At 35.2% G+C, this 22,091-nt stretch overlaps 3 protein-coding genes across 3 annotated transcripts; 1 reads left to right on the top strand and 2 right to left on the bottom strand.

Moving 5' to 3' along the window:
• Positions 1-4,442: 4,442 nt before the first annotated feature.
• LOC143576016 (ADP-ribosylation factor-like protein 2) lies at positions 4,443-6,537 on the bottom strand. The gene is made up of 5 exons (XM_077060223.1): positions 6,428-6,537; positions 6,242-6,352; positions 5,989-6,151; positions 5,032-5,112; positions 4,443-4,580 (listed from the first exon to the last, which is right to left on the bottom strand). The coding sequence occupies exons 1-5, from the start codon at positions 6,490-6,492 to the stop codon at positions 4,443-4,445; spliced, it is 558 nt and encodes a 185-aa protein (XP_076916338.1). The 5' UTR covers positions 6,493-6,537.
• A 1,488-nt stretch (positions 6,538-8,025) lies between these two features.
• On the bottom strand, positions 8,026-15,859 carry LOC143576008 (uncharacterized). The gene is made up of 26 exons (XM_077060219.1): positions 15,696-15,859; positions 15,442-15,603; positions 14,535-14,700; positions 14,325-14,441; positions 14,102-14,232; positions 13,854-14,013; positions 13,704-13,771; positions 11,790-11,888; positions 11,602-11,717; positions 11,346-11,520; positions 11,140-11,247; positions 10,993-11,068; positions 10,766-10,909; positions 10,573-10,683; positions 10,325-10,437; positions 10,157-10,239; positions 9,944-10,068; positions 9,726-9,846; positions 9,484-9,621; positions 9,310-9,406; positions 9,108-9,233; positions 8,935-9,027; positions 8,735-8,840; positions 8,471-8,604; positions 8,308-8,394; positions 8,026-8,188 (listed from the first exon to the last, which is right to left on the bottom strand). Exons 1-26 carry the CDS (start codon positions 15,852-15,854, stop codon positions 8,063-8,065), a joined length of 3,141 nt encoding a protein of 1,046 aa, XP_076916334.1. The 5' UTR covers positions 15,855-15,859; the 3' UTR covers positions 8,026-8,062.
• A 1,668-nt stretch (positions 15,860-17,527) lies between these two features.
• On the top strand, positions 17,528-20,514 carry LOC143576005 (alkylbase DNA glycosidase-like protein mag2). The gene is made up of 2 exons (XM_077060217.1): positions 17,528-18,579; positions 20,042-20,514. Exons 1-2 carry the CDS (start codon positions 17,528-17,530, stop codon positions 20,058-20,060), a joined length of 1,071 nt encoding a protein of 356 aa, XP_076916332.1. The 3' UTR covers positions 20,061-20,514.
• Positions 20,515-22,091: the final 1,577 nt, after the last annotated feature.

The following is a 22,091-nucleotide window of genomic DNA, read 5'->3' as shown; positions in this document are numbered from 1 at the left end:
TATTATTTATATCACAAAACGGTTTTTTTTAAATGAACTTAATAAAAAAAATCTGTGCAAAATCGTATCCGAAAATGCTTCTTTCTATTGAAAAATTCATTCTCGGTGTCATGTATGTATAATTGAAAGAATTTTTGTTATGAACCAATTTCAAAAATAAGACTTCCGATAGTAGTTCTAACCACTCAGCTTAAATACAAAAGAGGCGTTACCTTTATTGATATATTTATCAATTTACCACCCATCAAAAGAAAGTAGGATATTAAATTGTAACAATGGATGTTCTTCAAAAACTATGTTTTTCTGAGCTACACCATAAAAAAGATTTTGATAAGTTTCAAAGGGCTTCTAGACTTTGTCATAATGACAACATAAAAAATAACATGTTAACCCATTCAATTTTGTGAATCTTTTGTTTCATTTGAGCATAGTTTTGCATAACATGCTTCCCATACAACGTTCTGTTCACCATTGAAGGAAAAATTAATGTTGGCATAAATATTTGAAATTTGATAAAAATTAGAAGCATTGATAGACATGGGGGTGGCATGTCGAAAGTGTTCGCAATCTTTTCTTAAGTTTTAATAGTTGAGGGAAAAATAGTCAATTTGCCAAATCTCAAACCTTTTGATTATTTCAAAAAATGCCCTTAAAAATAATCTTGAAACCCGAATCATGTTTAAAATTCCAACTTTCATACTTTTGACATTTTAAAGTCAACACTTTGAATCCATAACAAATTTGACGATAAATCTATTTTGCATTCTAAAACTTTTAAAAATACCCAAAAATTTCATTTTTGACCCGTAACTAAATTTGACCTAAACGTAGTTAACTTGTACCAAATAATCTATTTACCAACTTTTGACTCATAAAATCAAATTTAACTTCCACAAAAAACCCAAAACAATTTTCATTCGAGAAGCATGATTTGTTGATTTTTGGAATTCATCAAGTATTTTGAAATATATAGTAAAATAATATGTTAATATTTATATTTATAAAAATATATAGATATTATATAAATATAATATAAAAGGAAAGCGAATAATTATTGATTTATTACATATATTAGGGTATATTAGTTTTGGAGGGAAAAAAATTGTGAGAATTAACCAAAACATGACAAGTGTCTTCATTTATTTTATTAGAATATGTGTGTGTGTGTGTGTGTATATATTATAACTAATTAAAGGTATATAAGTTTTTATTAATCTCAGCTGTCGTCTTTTGGTTGCTACCGTTCCCAGCTAAAGTATTGGCTGCTGATGGTTCCAACTTTTAACGTATTTGTTCCTAACGGTCTGCGAGTTACGGAATTTTAACGTTGTTAGTTTCAGGTCGCCGGAAAAACGTTTTTTGCCAGAAAACTCAATTTTTTTCCGGAAAACTCAACATTTTCGTCACGAACATCTTGGTAACTTTGTATCGGACCTTTAGAAACATTTTTCTAGTAAAAACCCTAAAACCATCGTTGGAATCAGTTGATGGTGCTCAAGTGGTGGTAGTTGGTTGGTGGTGAGTCAATTGGTGGTGGTGCCGGTGTTCGGGTGGTGTTTTCCGGCAACAAATTTGACTTTTCCGGCGACCTGAAACTAACGGCATTAGGATTCTGTTAGTCGCAGACCATTAGAAACAAATATGTTAAAAGTTGGGACCGTCAGTAGCCAATTAATTAGTTGGGACCAGCAGTGACCAAAATGCAATGGTTGAAATTAATAAAAACCAATATACCTTAATTAAAATTTTTATACAACCGTATAGACCGTATGCAAGTCGTCCCTAGCCCTTCATCAGGAGTAGCCTCCGCTACCCCTCAACTTTTCGTCAATAGTATAAAAAGTATTTTTTGGGCAGGTTTTTATATTTCGTCACCCCTGAAAAAATATAATGTTACCCCTATTTGTTTAAAGCTCAACCAATTTAAAAGTTCAACTAAAGAAAAGCTCAACCAAAATTTAAAGCCCAAACCGTTGAAAGATGTTTTTCTAAAATGAATCTATCAAGACGGATTTGTGCAACTGAATGGGTGATGAGTATTTGAACAATGCTTTAATTTATGCGGTCGAAAGAGAAACGCTTGATAAAGTAAAAGAAAAGGATGTAATATCTCGATTTCAAGCTTTCAAAAACCAAATAGGAGAAATTTGCTCCCTATGTGTTTAAATGTATTTATTATCGTGTTTCCCTATATATCAAGGGCGGCTATGAGGCAGGGCAAGATGGTCGGTCGATCCCGGCCCGACATCCCGACAGACCTAAATTTTTATATTTTTAATTATATATATATATATATATATATATATATATATATATATATATATATATATATTAAAAAATATGTATTTTAATGTTTAAACCCAATTACACAACTAATTTAAGGGCCAATTTTTTTCGCCTTCGGCCTAAAAAGTTTTCGCGATTCTCAGAGACGGCCCTGGTTTACTCTGTGTGAAATACAGTAAAAAAATTTTTTTTTAAACGTTACCCCTGAAATTAATGTCTAGATCCGCCATTGCAAGTCGTACAGGTTTATGCTGTATTAGACTCTATATGAGCTGTTGAAGACCTATACTGCTCGTATGTTGAATTTGTGTCCTCTATGTACGTTTGTCAGTTATGTGTGGCCTATACGACTCATACAAGCCTATACGAGCCGTATAGGCCTGTACAATCACCATGTGTGTGGTATATGAATAATCAATTTAAAAGTAAAAATTGTTATGAAGACTATCCTAGACTTTGTCAATATTACAAGTTTTATGGAGTCGTGTTATATCAGTATATATAATGTAATGTATGCATAAATATCTAGTTGAGATTTGAGTAGAAAACGCAAAGAAGAGAAAGATTTTTGTTTGATGAAAAGAGAAGAATTTATGAATTTGGAGTGTTAAATATGAATTTCGATCGTTAGTCAGAAAAGAAGATGACCCAACTAACGTGATGATAGTTGTGTTCGTCACCTACACAGCCTAACACTACTTGACATACCAAATATCAATTAGGGACCATGAGCCAACTGTGGTCAGAAGTTTAACTCCCGAACTCATATTCAAGTTTCCCTCTGTTGTATTTCTAATTCTAAACAAAAGACCAAATATAAGAAAAGAAACTAAATAAAATTTAAATATTAAACATCCAAACATAAACCATTTCAAAAGGAACATTAATTATAAAAACAATAATAGTCAAACACAAACATGTTAGAAAGGGGCTTTGTCACAAGAGAAGGAGAAAAAAATCCAAGTATTATCAACGTTTGACGGACCATACTTCCATAGTGATGATGGCCTGATGGGAGCCAAGATATGGCTCAAATCTAGTCGAACCCATTATGCCTAGTCGGGTCCAACTTCACTCATTTTAACTTACACAAGAAATGTTCGAGCCTTGGTCTTTAGGAAAGACATTCAGACAAGCTGCACTAACTTGAGCGACCCATATAACGGTTGTCTTGTGAGAAACGTCTATCTAGAGCTCACTAAAAGAGCCATAGACACGTCAACTCATGGTACGCAAACCAAATCAACAAGGTTGGCCACCTGTTAGTTCTCAAAACAACAGTTAAGCTGCGCATCGTTTTACTATCTTTGGCCAGAATTTTTACATCATTAAAGACATAATAATTGTGCTGTATTGTAAACCAAACTTGATGTTTTAGTGTAAATAAAAGTATGTCTACTATTACTCTTAATTTAATATAACCCTCAAAAATTGGTATACTATAATATAACATCTACTCAACAAAAGTTATATTAGACGATGTTTTAAAAACCGGTTTTTTACTCATACCGGATTGAGTTAAAAAATGGTACAACCGGTTGAACCAGATTATACTGGGAGGTTCAACTGATTGAATAGTTTATCTTATAATTACCTAAAATGCAACTTGAACTTCAAAAATAACCCAAAAATAAATGATTCATGATAAAAAGTAATCCAAAAGTTAATCCATATTAAAAAATAATAATACAAAAGCACTCACTTTTAAAAATATAGTCATAAAGTTTATACGTTTCAATGTTAATTGTTGGGTTAAAAGTAACCTTGAAAAAATATGGGCCGAAAATATCAAAAATTTCTTGGACTTAAAACCGGTATTTTAGAAAAAACCGCCGGTTCGATGTTCTAGCAAACCGGCCAAAAATACCGGGCTTAAAATATCGGCTTGCTATGCGAAATCCGGTTTAACCGGTTCAACCGGCCGGTTTGAACCGGTTTTTAAAACACTATCAGATATACCTATTTAAAAGATATTGACATTAATACCTTCATCATAAGACTCGCAAATATGACCTCGAATGTGACTCTAGTAACCAAAAATTCAAATAATACATGGCTACACGCATTGCCTATCAAGTTGAGCCCATGCAATACTATTTCAGATTGCATCACACAATCTAGATATAAAAGTTGTACAAAATCGTGAATTCTTGCAATTAATCAAGAACATAAATACGCGAAGCAATATCTTGAACCAACCAATCAAATCCCTCCAGCAACCCCTCTCCAGTGTAGGCACTGCAGCCTACAATCCTCCAATGTCGAGTTTTATCCATGGCATCCAAATTTAATACCTTAAAATAATCAAGATCAAGTAAACTACATTAGGAGCTAAACGATTTTACAAGACACTGCACAGTATCTACAGTTTCAGCAGTAACCCAAATCTTCACCTTACAATTGGGTCGATTTGGGTTGTGTTGCGTCTTAGGCTAGTCAAATCTAAAATTTTAGCTAAAAAGGAACCATTAAAAGTTGCCTTTAATGCATATGACGTCCGAAATAGTCTAACTTGATATTTTTTTATAATCATAATTAACGCAATAACTATAAGAAAAATAGTAATAAAAAAGTGGTTGTGGGTCAACCCAGTGTTAAAAATCACTTGCTTGAACCCAGACACGGTTTGGTCCATTACCCAACACGCTTGACCCATCCATATTGTCACCTCAAGTTTTGTCCATTTCCCCTTACAGGGGTCCATGAAAATCGGAAAATGTGCCTTTTGAGTAACAGTAGACTTACTTTAGCTATTTCATCTGGTGAAAGAGCACCTTGTATATCCTGCTTATTAGCAAAAACAAGTAGTGAAGCTCCCGACAGCCTCTGCATTAACATCAAAGATAAAATAAAAAAAGAATAAGTCTGAAAGATGCATTAACAGCATTCCCAACTATATTGTTAGACATGATATTTAGCTTTTGCTCAATGATATAAAGCTAAAGACAGACTTTGCGATAGACAAGTTCAAGGGCTGCAAGATCATAATATTCCTTCCTTCAGAAAGTAAAAGATTGGTTTGACTTTGACTCAAACGCGATAGGCAGCAAGCCCAGATATTAAGATTTGGGTCATTATGGGTCTTTACTGAGATGCGTTGGGTAAGTTTGGACAACAAACAACTTTTTACTCATTTATTGGTAAGCCTCGGCTGAACAAAATCGAGTTACTAATTTTGACAGGTCAGAATGGGCCCCAAAGTGATTGCTCCCATAATAGATCTGAAATTAATTTATACAATTATAGCTACTATTATATTATGGGGTTGGTTTCATTAGTCTAACATATCATTTCACGTTTATGGAGGATGATAAACATGTTTGATTAGTACTGAAAATAATGTTATTAACAATATACCTAAAGTTCCTAATATTTTTGTGTGTATTTCCATCATAGAATGTGACTGATCGGGATTAACAGTAGTTTCAAAGATTGCTGATTATATTATTTGGCAGTCAAGCAACTTGTACATCTTGTGCTTGCTTTGATGTTTCAAAGATCATCAAGAACAACGCATACACAACAAAGTGACAGATGCCAATCCAACTTCGTGATTATGAATGCAAAAACAACCATTTAGTCCATTTTACCAGCACAGTCATCTTTCTACAGTGATGTACACCTTATAAAAAATGGCATCAGACCAGCTTAAATTTAAGACATACGTAAAGGCTTGTAATTTATATACAAAGTTGAAGTTACCTCTTCCTTTAACAGATTATCAAGCTCAAATTTACAGTCATCGAGCCGTCTAAGATCCGAACTGTCAACAACCCATACCAACCCATCGGTCTGCTCAAAGTAGTTTCTCCAGTACGATCGAATCGTCTTTTGCCCCCCTACATCCCATATGTTCAGTGTATACCTACATTTCATCATCTTTCACTTAACACTAACAACACACACACATAACATCATCAAATCACAAAATCAAATAAACCGAGCATATACGTACTTATCGTAAGTCATGGTTTTGATATTAAAACCAAGCGTAGGGCTAATAACACTAGTGTCTTCACCATTGATTTTCAGTACTATTGTTGTTTTCCCTGAATTATCCAGTCCCCTGTTGATTCAACAATTCATACACACACACACACACACATATGATATAATATAATTGGGGAAAATGAAAACATACACCATGAGAATGCGCATTTCCTTTTCTTTTCGCTTGATCTTCCGAATGATGCTGAGGAGACCCATTGTCAGTGGAAAACCCTAATGGGTATGGATTCAAGAAATGGGTTTTTGGATCTGATTACAATACTTTCAAATCGATGGTGTAAAGGGTTTGATTATTATAGGTTTGTAAGAAATGGGAAAATGACGATAGAAGTTGGGGTGCAAATAAGCAGAACTACTCTTACTCGAGATCGACTCGTGAAAAAGCTCGATTGAGTCGAGCTTAATTGAGCCTGAGCCCGAGCTTCACTTATCAAGTTCGAGCCGGCTCGCTAGCCTAAACGAGTCTGCCATTTATATAATTTTTTAATATATATTTAATAATTATTAATTAATATATACAATGTTATGAAAAAAATAACTAAATAATATATATTATTTTATACATAAAATTATAATTGAAATATATATATATATGTGTGTGTGAGATTATAAATATAAAAAAGTTAATTAATAAATAAAAAACGAGCCGAGCCCGAGCCGAGCTCGAGCTTGAGAATCTACTCACGAGTCGAGCTCAAGCTTTGAAAATATAGCTCTAAACAAGCTGAGCTCAAGCTCAAGTTCCATATAAGTTAAACGAATAGAGCTCGAGCTTAGTCGAGCTCGGGCTCGGGCTCGGGCTCGGCTCGGCTCGTTTGCACCCCTAGATAGAAGCGAAGAAATGTGAAATGATCTGATTTTATTTCTTATTATTTTGAATCTTTCTTTAACTAATATATGGTTATAATTTATAAATTATGACTTTAGATTCAAGTGATAATATTCACGAAAAGGAAAATTGCAACTTACCTAAATGTTACGTATGATTGTTGTTTGTTTTACACTTGACGTGTGGGTTTATTGGCTAGTCATATCTCATAAGAGGCAGCCTCAGCAAATAGAGACGTGCACATGCATATATGTGTTTACACATTGAACACACCAGAGCTATGGTTACCCTCCTGATAAGTTCATGACACGACGATGGGTGGGCTCTTACGCAACCAAGGGCGCCACAATGGGCTTCGAAAGATGTCTATGTGACATTACACTATAACTATAATATTTACTACTTGATTAATTCTAAGATCTACAGCATACAAACATTCATCTAACGCTTAAATTAACGACTAAATATAAGAGTCTCTCTTTCTCTTAATGTTTAATAATTAACAAACTACAAAAACAAAAGGTTACTATTTTGAAAGTTGTGATATCAAACTCTCAATGTGTCAGATTTGTATAAAATATAAACATTTCATCTACAAGATGAATAAATTTAAAACCTTCCACAGCAATAATACATGTTCTTTTCGTTACTCATATACTCGTCTTCACAGCAAGTTTGTTTTCAATGTCAGATTGTTACACAGCAAAATAATTAAAAAAAAATGCTAAGTCACTTGGATAAAAAAAGATGCAGTTTTTATGTGACCGACAAACTTGAATATATTCTTCATATTCCTAGGACCAAGTAAATTTCATTGAAAATCGATCGGAAACAAGAAAAGAATATACATGTTCATAAATTTGGGCATCTCAAAATTGGGCTATTCTAGTTAGTTTAACTGGTACAACATTCATTATGTTGGTGGTATGGTATCTCTGCTCACTTTGGCACTTTCAGCAAATATATGCTCTTCACAAAACCTTTTCCAGCTTTACCACCATCTTTCAGCATATCTGTCACGTTTCTCTTCACATCACGCTCATCTTCTCCTTCTTGTCTCCTCTTCTACATAAAAAAGAAAGAAAGAAATCATTTCACATTTCACAAAAACTGATAACGAAATTAATTACTAGAACTTCAAAACCAGAGCTAGCATAATGAAAATTGGTTAAATTATTGAATACCTTCAAGTTCTCCTTTTCCCATGTAAGGCCAATGGCATCACCACCTAAAGAATCATACCACAACTTGAACGTGTCGGGAAAAGCACTCTGCAATAACAACAGACGACGAAGCGATTAGTTATCACTACGGATCAAGTATTATGCAAGAAATGTTTTTACTTGCCTCCAAATCTTTGACATAACACTTCAACGGATCAAAGTTGATATACAATTGATCATGAAGATCCTTTGTGCTACCATTGGCCGACATAAAAGACTGAAAGCCCTTGCTTCCATTTCCTTGTGCCACAAGCTTCCCTGCATAGTACATGTTTCTAATTAGAACTAATTGTCTCTATCTGGATTCGTTTTAGCTTTTACAAACGATTAACGTAAATGGTATTATACATAACATACATCAAAGATTTATTTACAGAATTTATTATACCTTGATTAAGTTCAGATGGAAAGAGAAGACGTTCAGGATGAGACAGTTTGTCTCTATGAAGAAGAATGACTGCATCATAATTGTTCAATGGAGTCCGAAAAATGCACTGTGGATCACACATTATGTTTTAACAACGTTTTAAAGTTTAAAAAAAATAAAAAATTTTAAATTAAAAGGATAACTAAATCAGTCAAGCTCACCTCCCACACGTAAGAATCTTGTTGACCTTGCATGATGAGTCTAGTCAGCAAGTTTGAGCTGCTTTTAGCATAGGCAGACAACCTTTTGAGCTCCTAACATAAGAAAAGTTGAAGATAGATATTCAGTAAAAACTAAAATCATATGCAACCATTCGATGTAGGGATATACTCACGGTTATGTTTGGGCTTGAACTGGTCCACATTTCAGATCCCTTATCATAAGCTGTAGCTATGTACATGGTAGATATTATACTTCCCGTCCCTTCTTCATAAGCTTTTCTACTTAAAGAAAACTTATCCTGTACATTGAAATAATTTTTATTTATTCTCCCGCAATTTATAAGGAAGTTGTTTGGCACTCAGAGGATCACTTACGCTAATCTCTTTTTCATCATCTGGTGTCATGTTCTCATTTATATCAACAATCATAGGAGTAAACATCCAGTCGTGTTCAGATAGTACTCTCAGAAACCTGTTACCAGAATATATTTTCCAAGTGAAGACAAACGCTAAATATGTAAAAATAATAAAACTTGGAAGACGAGAAACCTTAGAAAGCCAGAAATTCGTGAACAAGGAGCTGAAAAGGGCAAGGCTTTTTGAAAGATATATGCAACCACAAGCTCAATCACTTCCTCCGGTATAAAAGCTGAAAATAAGTGTGCAGCAACCCATCGTTTTGCCAACCTTAAACAAAAGGTAAAACAAAACAGGATATTATTCACTTTCCCTTGTCTTTGTGTGTAAGATAAAAACTAGGATTGTAGTTTAAAATTTAAAAAAGCACTCACTTAACGACTGGTCCGTATAATGGATAGCGACCAGAAAGACCATTAATCATGCTAGAATGCTGACTTCTCAGGAATAGATATTTGTCTGTTGGTGAAACCCTTTTTACTTGATAACTTTCAGCTGCATTAGAAAGAAACCCGTATCATTTAATATTGAAAAAATATCAAAGATGATGTTATCATATTCAAATGACGATAAAAAAAACTTTGTTCTTTACCTTGTCCATTTAACAAGTCGAGGCCCCTTTCATGCAAAATTTTGAGACGGAACACGTAGCCAGACAAGAAAACATCAACACCTTCCTCTGAAGGACAATATTTCATTCCATAATCCTTCTGAAGGCTATCAATTACAATTGCAACACAATCAGAAATATTATTCTTACTACAATACAAATGAACACAATATGTACTATAATGTATCAACTCACCATTCTCCAATTCTTAGCAAGAAAGCAGCTTTAGTTTTCTCAATTGCTGCATCATCCATTGGCCAGTTCCCTGAACCTTCCAACTACATTATAAAACAGAATTAAGTCTATAAAATGCTGCAAATAATAATAATTGATGATTTCAAAAAGTTTTAGCAGCAAGTATGCCTGAATCATAACTTCCATCGATGGTATACAGGTTGAGCTGATTCTATTTCCAGATTTGGTTCCACTAGCCAATGGATGCGGTCGAGGAGGAAAAACAGATGTGTGGCGGAAAGCTGTAAATATTCGTATAAATAGTACAAAAGGTATATCAATGACTTATTGATGATCATATGTATAAATCGGTATCGCAGGGTGTATACAGGTGGCAAGATGACAAACAAATAGAACTACTCAAAATAGTATCAAACCTGAGTCTAGAGGCTGCACACTAAAGACTCCCAAAGGAACATCACTGAGAAGACGTAAACGTTTGGACAGTGTACCAAAACTTTCAAGCAAACTTCCGTCAGAAGCCAGATCTGTATCACATGATGAGGTTCAACTACTGTAAAGTTTAAATCCATGAAATTCACATTATAGTATGTAAATTCTTTTAAATACCTCCACCATCACAAGCTAATGAAAAATCAAGTTGGTCGACCGCATGCATAATCTTATCTTCTGCCAAGGAAAGATGTCGCTTAAGCACATACTCAGTGACCCTTTTTATAATAAGATATCTCTTCTCAGGCTTGCACTCCCAGACTATCAAAATTATAAAATAATCAATTGTTGGTTACAGAAAACAAACCAGCCTAAAAAGTAACAACTGAAAGCACACTACTTACAAACACATTCCCGGATCCCACTTTTAAATTGGTACAACTCAGACGCATCTCCCCAAAACATCCGAAACTTCAAAGCCTGTAAACAAAAAATAATGCAATTAGTGTCAACCAGCATATTTATAAAATTAATATGAAAAACGCACTCGCCTCTTCTTTATTCGCATGTAAGGGACCCCTCGTGTACTGATCATATGCCTCTGGCAAGCTGACAGAAACTCCAATCGTTAATGGCTCTTTGTCAAGAACTGACAAACCCTAAAATGTCATGTTAGTCAGTAGTTTGAACTCTGAAGTCTGAATGCATATGAAAACATGGCATATATGATTATATTCACAGGCGTGAAATCACATACTTCATTAATACAGCTTGTTAATGTTGTATTCTGCCATGTCACTCGTACAAGCTTTACTCTCTCTCCTAAGCCTTCTTCAAGCAAAGAAAGTACCCTTTCCTCGTATAGTCTCCAACATTCATTATCCATACAGAAACCTTGTGCAGAAACTTCAGTCTTCCCCTTCAAGTTCAATCTAAGTAACATATAAGCAAAAGGTCAACAAAATTTCACAAATAAGTAAACTATGTTGATGATAAATTAATAATTTCATTACCTCATACAATAGTCAAATTTAGCAGGAAAGTCAACCTTGGTCATAAATAGCTCAACAAAGCCTCCCTCTTGACATTTATCAAAACACCTAAGTGCCAAAGCAGCCTCTGCTTGAAACTAAAATTCAAAAAGGTAAAAAATTAAACTAAAAATAGGGAAAAAAATTGTTTTGCAAAACACAATAGATACCTCATTTAAACCACCTCTTGTCATTCGATATGCTATATTGTAATGAGCTGATAAATCACATATAACCGCTGGATAATACTCTACATATTTCTTTCTTTCCTGCGAAAAAGTCAAATGTTAAGCAATTATATATAACAATTAGCAACTTTTTATATATAACACTTAGCAACTTTGATTGCATTGAAGTGTTGTACTTTATGCTGATTGCGTTGTAAGGTAGGTTAAAACATTTGTCGCTTTCACATGCTGGCGTGTGGATCGCAGGTTTGATACTGCACCTTTCTTTTGTTTATAGGTTTTAGTTTTCCTTTTCTCTTTGGACCATTGATGGTACAGGCATCATCTGCTTTTTGAACCAAATGTCTTGCTTTTTGACTCAGCACTAATTCGGTCTTATAATGATATTGCCGGTCCAGATTATGAAAAGGCTTGTCGTTCTTATGTTGCTCTGAGGTTGTCACCCTTAGCTGGTATGTTTATGTTTTTTATTACGGTTGATTAGCTTAGGGTTTTCTTTGTGCTTCATTTTTATATTATGGTTGATTAGCTTTGATTTGTTTAGTTTTAGTTGTGACCATAACCTGCTTGAAAATATGCCTCCGTGTTTGTTTTTTCTCGCATGTGTTTGTATGTTGGTTGTCTGTAATTATAGTTTGCTGTAGGTGGGCTGTCTGTAATAGGTTTGCTTCTTTGTTTTTCTTTTTCTTTTTTTCTTTTTAGTTTTTTTGTGCTCACAACCTGTTTGATGAAATGTCTCTGCTGTTGACTTAATTTTTTGTTGAATGATCATGTTTTCATTAACCAAATGCTATCTACCCAAGACAAGTGTGCTACGGCTTGGTCTGCTTTATGAAAACAAATACATTAGTTGATGTAATCTGATGTGGTATCTACCTGACATAAGTGTGCTCTGATTTGGTGTACTTTATCTAAACAAATACATTGGTTGATGAAAAGAAAAGTGGTAAAAATCTACAAACAAGAGTTATAATCAAAACCCCATTTGTAAAATAAGTGTCTAGCAAGGCACAAACTTAAAGAAGAAAAGTTAAGTGTCTTAGGGCAAAGTACCACCATTTTACTGTTCTACATTGTTAGATAAGTTTATTTCAATAAAAAAAATTTCTGGTTCTCATATATGAGATCTGATCCTACCTTAGGCAAACAGGTCAGTTTGTTAACGGGTCAAAAATGGCAATTTTTTATACGGCGAGTACTTTATGTTAAATCCTGATGCAATCGATGCTGTCATATTAGGTACAAAGGGCAGTTTTGAAAATTCAAGATTTGATATCAAGGGCAATTTCAGAATAATATTTTTGATTTGCTGCAAATTGTTTCGAGTTATTAAAGACAGTTTGAAAAGGGGGATCTACAGATTGCGGGCCTAATTCAATTGCAGGTCAAAGTAAGTAAGCATATTGTTTAGGGTCAAACAAGCAATACGGAAATATTACAAGAGTGAAGTAGCATCACACAGTTGCATTGACGCAGTCAGTCACAATTAAAAACAATGTGATGTGTGTGCGCTGCTTTAATGTTCTGTACGGCCCAAATACCAGGAAGTTTGGTTGTATTTAGAAACAATATGAAGCTTTTTAGGAATTGTGACAGTCTTGACTTTTGAAAGTCAAAACCAGAATCAGCAGCAATTAATGGGTCAACATATTGGACTCAGTTTTGCATCAGATTTTGTTTTGAGCAGGTTTAATGTTTTTGATTTAATTGCGGGTCATTTATGGTTTCAGTACTTACAAAGAACTATTGAAAATATGATTTTTTATGGCTTTTGTTTACCACTCAAGTGTTTGTTAAGTAGGTTTGAGCCGCCGCGTCACGCAGGGTGTCATACTAGTTTTATTACAAATAACAATAACAAACATCAAGAAAATAAGGGCAGTGTCAATCACATACCTCCTTAGACATATCACTTTCTCCCTGAGGCTTGAAGAAAATCCCTTTGCCCCACAACTTTGAAGAGGCTGCAAAACCCATAAAACAATATTTTAGCAATAATAATTTATACAAAATACTGAAACAACAGTTACAAGGAAACACACATACCAATAAAGTCCAGTGTGATACGGAATATCTGCATTGCTGTCATTGACTTGTTAAGGCGAGCTTTACCAGATTCTGAGGCAAGGTATGCCATTATGACTGATATAAGGTACCCGTTTATAGAGTCATAAGTGTGTAAAGAATTTCTTTGTCGAGCCCAGACCTATATCATAAAAACAAAACCTAACTTTATTTCACATTATCATGGAAATGTGTATTAACAGTCAAAATTTAGTTGAATGTTATCATACTTTAACCAAAATTAAAGCTTCTTGTAGCGCCTTCCATCCTATAAAAGTTGTTTTAACAAACTCTGCACCTTGTTCCATAAACATGTCCTCTAACAAACTGTTGTTGTACAAAGGGGTCGCTTTAGAAACACCTTAAGCACACAAAAATTCATCAGGTGAGTATAATCTCAAATGCAAATGAATTCAGATGTATTCAAATAATAATAATAATAATAAATGCAACCTTCACTCAAAGTATGAAGATTGTTGCGCTCTATGTACAACTTTTGGACATTAAAACGGGATTCTGCTGTTGGAATTAACCTTGCAAAAAACCCTGGAAGTCCAGCTGACTTCACAACTACAGTATGCAGAAAATATTTTTGTCAAGTAAAATGCATTGAATTAAAAATTGCTGTACAGCTAAAAAATAATAATAAATCAAGTTACTGACCAGGATGGACAACAAGAATAGGTTTTCGGGCTTCGTTTTGAAAGAAGGACCATTCTATTTTTTCAGCTATCGAAGAAGATTCCAGATACTTCTTAATAATACAGAGATACAGGCATCTTTTGCCATGGTATCTATGATTCAAGAAGTCTTTCTCATGGAAGCACTCCTGCAAACACAAATATCATAGAATGTGAAACAAGAATATATAAAAATGAAAAACAATCTTACAAACATGCTACTTATATAAAATATCAGCATTTAATCCTATTTTTTGTGCATTTATTAAGAGGTGCATGGGCCAGTTCGGTTCAGTTAAACCAAATACCGAAATGTCGGTTTCTGCGTTTTCAAAAACCGTTTGGTTTCTTTTTTTCGTGTTTTTGGTTTGGGTACAGTTCAGTTTCAGTTTTGCCATTTCGTTTTGAAAATTTCGGCTGAAAAAAAAAGGTTGGCCAAAAATAATGTATTTGGGCCTAAATCTTTGGTTACTGAAAAATTAACTGCTTATTATACATTTGAGCTAAAATATTTTGGGTTAAACTATTATAAATTACCTAAAATTTATAATAAAAAACAAAATATCTATAAGTTCGGTTCCTTTCGATGTTAGTTGCACCCAAAAACCGAACCGAAAGTTCGGTTTTTACACAAACATTAAACCAAACCATCTGTTTTTGTTTCAGTTCGGTTATATCGGTTTGGTCTTTTCAGTTTCATGCACACCCCTAGTCCCACTTACTGTAATCATTTGGTTATCTTAACATTACTGATTAATCATTTTTATCTAAATCAGTCCCAGTATACTAAATAATGTATTACTTCTATCATATATTTACAGTTAAAAAGTTTACAAATATTATCTTTATGAACCTATTGAATTAATTCAGCACAGAAATATATAAATTACCTTCGGCATTCGAACGTAAAGATCAACATTGGCATCCGGTTTCACGACACACCGAATCGAATAGCTTCCGCCAATTTGAATCGATTTCGGCCGCTTAAACTTAAATTCAACTTTGTCTGCACCAATATCTCTAACAAATTTCGGTGCCAGCTCAGCCGTGACCTACCAAATTCACAAAAATTAAAATTTAATTTCTTGTATTTAATTAAAATTTAAAAATGAAGAATTAGGGTTAGGGTTTATGGTTTAAAGACCTGTGTATCTTCAGGTATCTTATTGATGCATTGTTTGATAGAGGAGATGACGTCATCAACGGTTTTAGTGGTAGCGGATGAGTAATCGAGCTGGACTTCGTTCATAAGCTCGGCTACCTTTAAGCTCATGGTGTCTGTGTACTCATCGGCGGCAGCCATGGCTGTAGCTCGGTAAGATTGGCGGTTGTATTAGTGTAGAAGAAGAAGGGTTTTAAGTTCTAACTGAGGTTTATAAATTGGGCCTTTTTATGTGTATTATTCTTGCTTATTGGGCTATGTAGATTATGTTACAAATTGGGCTTTTTAATTTCCGGTTTCAGTTATGGAACTAGTTTCGGATATGATAAGGTATTGGAAAATCTGGTATTGGTAATAACCGGATCGGGTTCTAGTCCGGGTATTGTTTTTATGTAACATCCGGCCCCTCACATCATCAATATTGTCCGCTTTGTCCACGAAGAGCTCACGGATTTGTTTTTGGTTCTCCATGTGGAGACTTACCTAACCCATCCTACTACTACTCCCACCTGAGCACGCTTAACTGTTGAGCTCTCCTCTCGTCCACTACCATTAAGCCCAAAACGCGTTGGTAATTTAAGAGACGGAGCATTTACTTATGAACTAAGGATCTCTCATGTCCACGGCCGATGTAGGATTTGCCTAGGGTGTTACACTTTAAAAATCATATCGTATGCACCGGGGTTGGGTTGGGTATAGAACCGGGTATTTGCATACTCTATTTTCCAAGTATTGAAAAAACCCTATTTTCAGGTTTTTTTCCCGGTATTTTTCTGGTATAGATTAGTTTTTTTATGAGGCTGCACTTTTTAAAGTATTTTTCGGGTAATTTTGGGTATTTGAAAAACCCGGTTTCAGGTATTGGAAAAACCCGGTTCCGGGTATGAAACTGGTTCCGGTTTTCGGGTATTACGGGGTACAAATCGGGTCTAGTTCGGGGTACGGATTTTGGTACTGAAATGCATACCTTATCCGTAATCTACGGGTAGAATCGGGTACACCCATTTCACATAGATAAAAAAAGTAATAATAATGACTTATGTATATATTTGACTTTCTTCTTCTTTTATTTTCCTTCCTTTCCCTTCTCTTAAGATTTATAACACTATTTAAATACCGAAAGCAATGTTATTTGTTTACAACTGGTATTTTGTTATCTTATAGTTTTGCAAAAATAAACTTGTAATTACAAATAACCAAGGCTGTAAAAGTCATTAGGTGGACTCCTAACGATTGAATGAGAAGTTGGGTGCACTCAGAGTACTCGGGGAGTACTCAAACATGACAAATATAAAGAAAATTAATTTTTAGATATTATATATATGCCAAATATCATAAATTTACTAATATTTATAATAAAATAGTTGAATATAAATATAAATAAAAGAAATACTCGATAATCATTAATTAAAAAATGATATTTGTTCTTTAATATTATACATATACGAATTATGTTTTATTTTTTAAGTCAAAATCGGCAAAGTTCACCGACTAGATGCGATTCAGACTGAAGTTAACCACCTTTGATCGATTTTTAGTCACTAAACGAATTTAGAGAACATTGTCTTGAAATATACCTTATAGCATTAACTCGGAAGTCGGGATTACCCGACCTTGTAAACTTACTTCTACAATAAACCGAGGATAAACAATTTTATACCATAAACGGCATCCCATCATCATCCTCCTCCTCCTCCTCCTCCTCCTCCTCCTCATCATCATATTCTTAACCCTAAAAGCATACATTCACCACCGCACCTGATTCATCACATCCCATCACATCACCGTCACTCACCGCCACCGTCAACCTCCCAATGGACCAACCCAAATCCCCACTCAATCAACCACCATCACCCACTTCCGATAATCCCCAAATTACCCCTTCCAACCCTTCCAAAATCCCAATTCGCCCCCAAAAGATCCGTAAACTCTCATCATCTCCATCAACCAACCCACCAATCGAACCAATCAACCCTCAATCCACAATCGCTGAAGCTGACGCTTCCAAAACCATCGTCGTCTCACCCACCACCACCACCACCGCCAAAAACCGCCGTCGTAACCCGTCCCGATCGACCCAAGATTTACTCAAAGTCATCAAACCCTTATCTGCCTCCGGCGAGATCTCCGCTGCCCTCGAACACCTCCGATCCGTTGACCCGCTTCTCGCTAACTTAATCGACACCCACCCGCCGCCCACATTCGACTCGAACCAACCGCCTTTCTTGGCATTAACAAAAAGCATACTTTACCAACAACTCGCGTATAAAGCCGGCACCTCGATATACACCCGGTTTGTTAACTTATGCGGAGGCCAAGACGGTGTCCTTCCCGAAACTGTTCTTTCGCTGACTTCGCAACAGCTTAAGCAAATTGGGGTTTCGGGTCGGAAAGCGAGTTATTTGTATGATTTAGCGAATAAGTATAGTAACGGGATATTGTCGGATGATTTGGTTGTGAAGATGGATGATAGGTCTTTGTTTACGATGCTGACGATGGTTAAGGGGATCGGGTCGTGGTCGGTGCACATGTTTATGATATTTTCGTTGCATAGACCGGATGTGTTGCCCGTTAGTGATTTGGGGGTTAGGAAAGGGGTGCAGGTTTTGTATATGTTGGATGAGTTGCCTCGGCCTTCGCAAATGGAGCAGCTTTGTGCGAAGTGGCGGCCGTATCGGTCGGTTGGGGCGTGGTATATGTGGCGGTTAGTGGAGGCGAAGGGTGCTCCTGCGACTGGAGCGGCTGCAGCTGCTTTAGTGAGTAATGGGATTAATGGGCAGCAGTTGGGGCAGTCGGAACAGCAGCAGCAACAACAACAGCTTCAGTTGCAGCTTTTGGAACCGATTAATAGTATTGGGAATCTCGGGTTTTATTCTAATACCTTAATCTCCTTTCTTTATATTTTTTTTCGTATCTTGATTTATTGTTCATGTTAATTAAGTTTCTCTTTTTGTGATTGTGTCAACCGCCATACATGAATATTTTTGCTTAATTACCTACTCTGTGTTAGTGTCGGTCTACCTTGCATTAAAGCTTTACATTGCTTCTGTTAGTGTACGGTGTTCCTCGTTATTATTTCTAGTTTTTCTAGTAGATAAAATTCCTTATTGCAAGACGCAAAGTGTGAATGGCATGTATGGTTTGGTCAGTTACTAATTGCTATTATATGGTCTATAAGTGTTAAGTTTTTACTTCATTTGATTATATATATATATGGCAACTAACAAACAAACAAGCGAAGACACCCAATAAAATCCCACTCATAAAGTGTGATGTCTGTTGACAGGCTGCGCTTGTTTAGACCCGTGGCCCAAAAACCTTTTCTTGACATGTGAAGTATAGTATTCAGATAACCAGATGATAACATAAAGTGTCGCACAAAACAAAACAAACCGTAAGTACTACAAATAGTTTTAGTAAACTACTGATAACGGACAATTTTTCGCTGGTGCTTGGTTCAACGGGGTCGAACCCTGCTTGCTTCAACCTAAACTTGAATTTCCATTAAAGATAACACGCAAATGCCTGTTAAACCTTAAGTCAGATGCATATTTTCCATTGATTAAGCTATCCAGTCCACTTATCATGGACATAAATGACTTAAAGCTGGATACATAAATAACGAGGGAATAATTTCGATATTTGTATTTTTATTTTCTTGTATGTCATTTTCTCTTGAAGCAAGTCTAGAATATCTAATAATTAGCTGGTGCTTATCCTGTAATCTTGGTTCATATGATGTTTAACCGTGACATGTTTGATTATAAAACTTTGTTTTCCCTGGAGTCTGTTGCTACTTGCTTATTGTGTGTATATTGATTCAATCCCTCTCAAATAACATTATTTTGGTGGTTATATATGCATATTATTTTCCCTGTGGATTCGAGCCGGGGGGGGGGGGGGGGGGTCTCACCGGAAGCAGCCTCTTTATTCCTACAGGGTAGAGGTAAGGCTGTCTATATCTTACCCTCCTCAGACCCTACCATAGCTTTGCTATTGGTGGGATATACTGAGTACGATGATGATGATGATGATGATTTTCCCTGTGGATGTTGGTTAACTGGTAGATGCTCTATGAATGTGGATGTGTGTTATGTTAACGGGCCAAATGGGAAAAGAAAAGAAACCATAAAGGAGCGTTTCAAGTTTATGTAGAAGCATATTATAATGCATGCAACTTCATAACTCGATGTTATGTTTAAAACATTTGGACCCGTGTATTAAGATTTAACGATATGTTATGTGTGCATATGGCTACGATTAGAAAACCAACGTTTGACTAGCTAAAGCTTTATAAAGTTATATAATCTGGTGCCTTGTTTCTGTAGGGCTTGCATTTGGGGGTAATGACATGGAGATCTCATCAGCTGATTCGGTTGAAATAATATCATCTGTAGGATTACATAAAAGCTATGAAGATCACTGGCAGGTGTGTGTTAATTCTCAAATGGAGTATTTGGTCTGGGATTTAGTATTGTAAATGGATTGTCACACTATAAAACCTTTATTCCATATGCCCATAATTTTCAGTTATTTTCTTTTCTTTTTCAAGTGTGTGTTTGCCAATAATCTACAAATCTTGACCCTGCATTGTACATATTATGACATCGAACTATTTCCAACCGTTGGATGAGGGCTAATTTCATGGAGTAGCATTGAATAAGATGCAATTTTTTCCCCTAAGAGTCGGGGCAGGGCTGCCATATGCAAAAGGTCTGACATGCCATCGTTTCGTAGACGTTTTGTACCTTGCTATCAGTCTATTACCCTTGGTTAAAGATGTTTTGACACTAGCAGTGTAAATGTACCGAGCTCGAGCTTATCTAAGCTTAAACTCAGCTCCTTTAACTCAAGAGAACTTGACCTTGGCGTGTTGACAATTTTTCAAGCTTGAGCACGTCCCAAGTTTGGATTGTTTATTTTTTGTTAATGATCTAATTTATATATATATCTATATGCATTGATAATTATTTTTATATATTTATATACTTTAATGGAATATTTCACATAACAATAGCGGAGTTTCTTTAGGAGTCCACTAAGGTCTTTGACATTTTAATGAATGTTGAATTAATTTTAAAGTTAAGTGATATTAGTGGAATATATATTAATTTTTAAGAAGTAATTGTATGATATAAGTTTCATTTGTATGTTATAAGTTTCATCTATATTTCGTTAAAAGTTGTTACCTTTTATTTGTAAAACGTATTCGCAGCAAGTCAGCAATGAAACAACGATAAATGAAAATTGAGTTATTTTATATAGTTGAATAAAAGTATGAGTGATTTTATTAGAAAAACATTGAATCATTTATTTCATCATTTTATTTGTATTTGCTGTTATAATATGTGTATATATAACATGGTATTTGCTATAGCACATTAGTATGCCTAATTTGGTTATTTTTATGTTATAGGTTCGCATGCCAATTTCAGCTAGACAAGCAACCGAGTTTGGGCTTGTGTATTAAATGAGCCTGTTTAAACTCGCTTTTGATTCAAAGTTTTAGCAAGTCGATCTTGAATAATTTACAATCCACTTGTCTTGTTTACACAAAGTCTTAATGGTTGTGAGTAGAGGTGTACAAAAAAACCGGTTTTAGGCAAACCGAACCGGTTTGGGTTTAAAACCCGTTTCACCCAAACCGATTTCCAAACCGACAGATTCATGACCGGTTCCCCTTAAGATCGACCAAACCGGTTTTAAAACCGAACCGGTTTGAGAAAAAACCGGTTTAAAACCGACTAAACCAGGTTTAAAACCAGTTAAACCGGTTTATAAACCGAACCGAACCGACGTGACCAGGTCGACCTATCTTGTGTCTAAACCGGTTTATAAACCGAACCGGTTTGAGTCAAACCGGTTTTGACCAACCGTTGACCAAACCGGTATGGTTTATAAATCGGTTCGGTTTGGGTTTAAAACCGGTTTTATACACCTCTAGTTGTGTGTAGCCTCTTATTGATTCCATTAAGAGGCTACTTTTGAATCGGTCAGAGGTAGAGATAGAGTGTGCTTTGTTTACCTAATACACATCTCAATGATTCATCGAGCCTCTTAATAGTTAAGTTTTAGAAACATGGTGAAGATTCATAGACTACCTATTAATCGGTCAGGTCTCTTAATGACTCAGCACAAGGTTACCAAACAGCCCCTTAGACAAAGTTGATCTTGTTTACACCTAGTCACAAGTATAATTGTTTGAAGAAATTGAGTGGCGTGACCGCGTGGGGTCTAAAGATGATTCAATATTCAATATTCAATATTCAAGTGCCCATAGGGATCAAATGGCATACTTAACATTTAGAATTTGGCCAAGTGTCAAGATTTTTATATGGGACTACAAAATACCAAATTGCAATCCGGTGTCTACTCTGT

Source organism: Bidens hawaiensis, unplaced genomic scaffold, assembly GCF_021521415.1.
Source record: "Bidens hawaiensis isolate Kalapana, Puna unplaced genomic scaffold, B.hawaiensis_p1.1 tig00027831_1, whole genome shotgun sequence".
Lineage (NCBI taxonomy): Eukaryota > Viridiplantae > Streptophyta > Magnoliopsida > Asterales > Asteraceae > Bidens > Bidens hawaiensis.
The sequence above is the reverse complement of the archived record's forward strand: the minus strand, read 5'-3'. Positions and strand labels throughout refer to the sequence as shown.

Excerpts from the sequence above, each read along its gene's own strand:
- LOC143576016 (XM_077060223.1), bottom strand. The coding sequence starts at position 6,492 with ATGGGTCTCCTCAGCATCATTCGGAAGATCAAGCGAAAAGAAAAGGAA. Across the intron at positions 6,353-6,427 it reads GAAATGCGCATTCTCATGGT|GGGACTGGATAATTCAGGGA; the intron begins GTATGTTTTCAT and ends TTGAATCAACAG. Across the intron at positions 4,581-5,031 it reads CACCAGATGAAATAGCTAAA|GTATTAAATTTGGATGCCAT; the intron begins GTAAGTCTACTG and ends GATTATTTTAAG.
- LOC143576008 (XM_077060219.1), bottom strand. The coding sequence starts at position 15,854 with ATGGCTGCCGCCGATGAGTACACAGACACCATGAGCTTAAAGGTAGCC. Across the intron at positions 11,069-11,139 it reads TACATGCGAATAAAGAAGAG|GCTTTGAAGTTTCGGATGTT; the intron begins GCGAGTGCGTTT and ends TTTTGTTTACAG. Across the intron at positions 10,438-10,572 it reads TGTGCAGCCTCTAGACTCAG|CTTTCCGCCACACATCTGTT; the intron begins GTTTGATACTAT and ends GAATATTTACAG.
- LOC143576005 (XM_077060217.1), top strand. The coding sequence starts at position 17,528 with ATGGACCAACCCAAATCCCCACTCAATCAACCACCATCACCCACTTCC.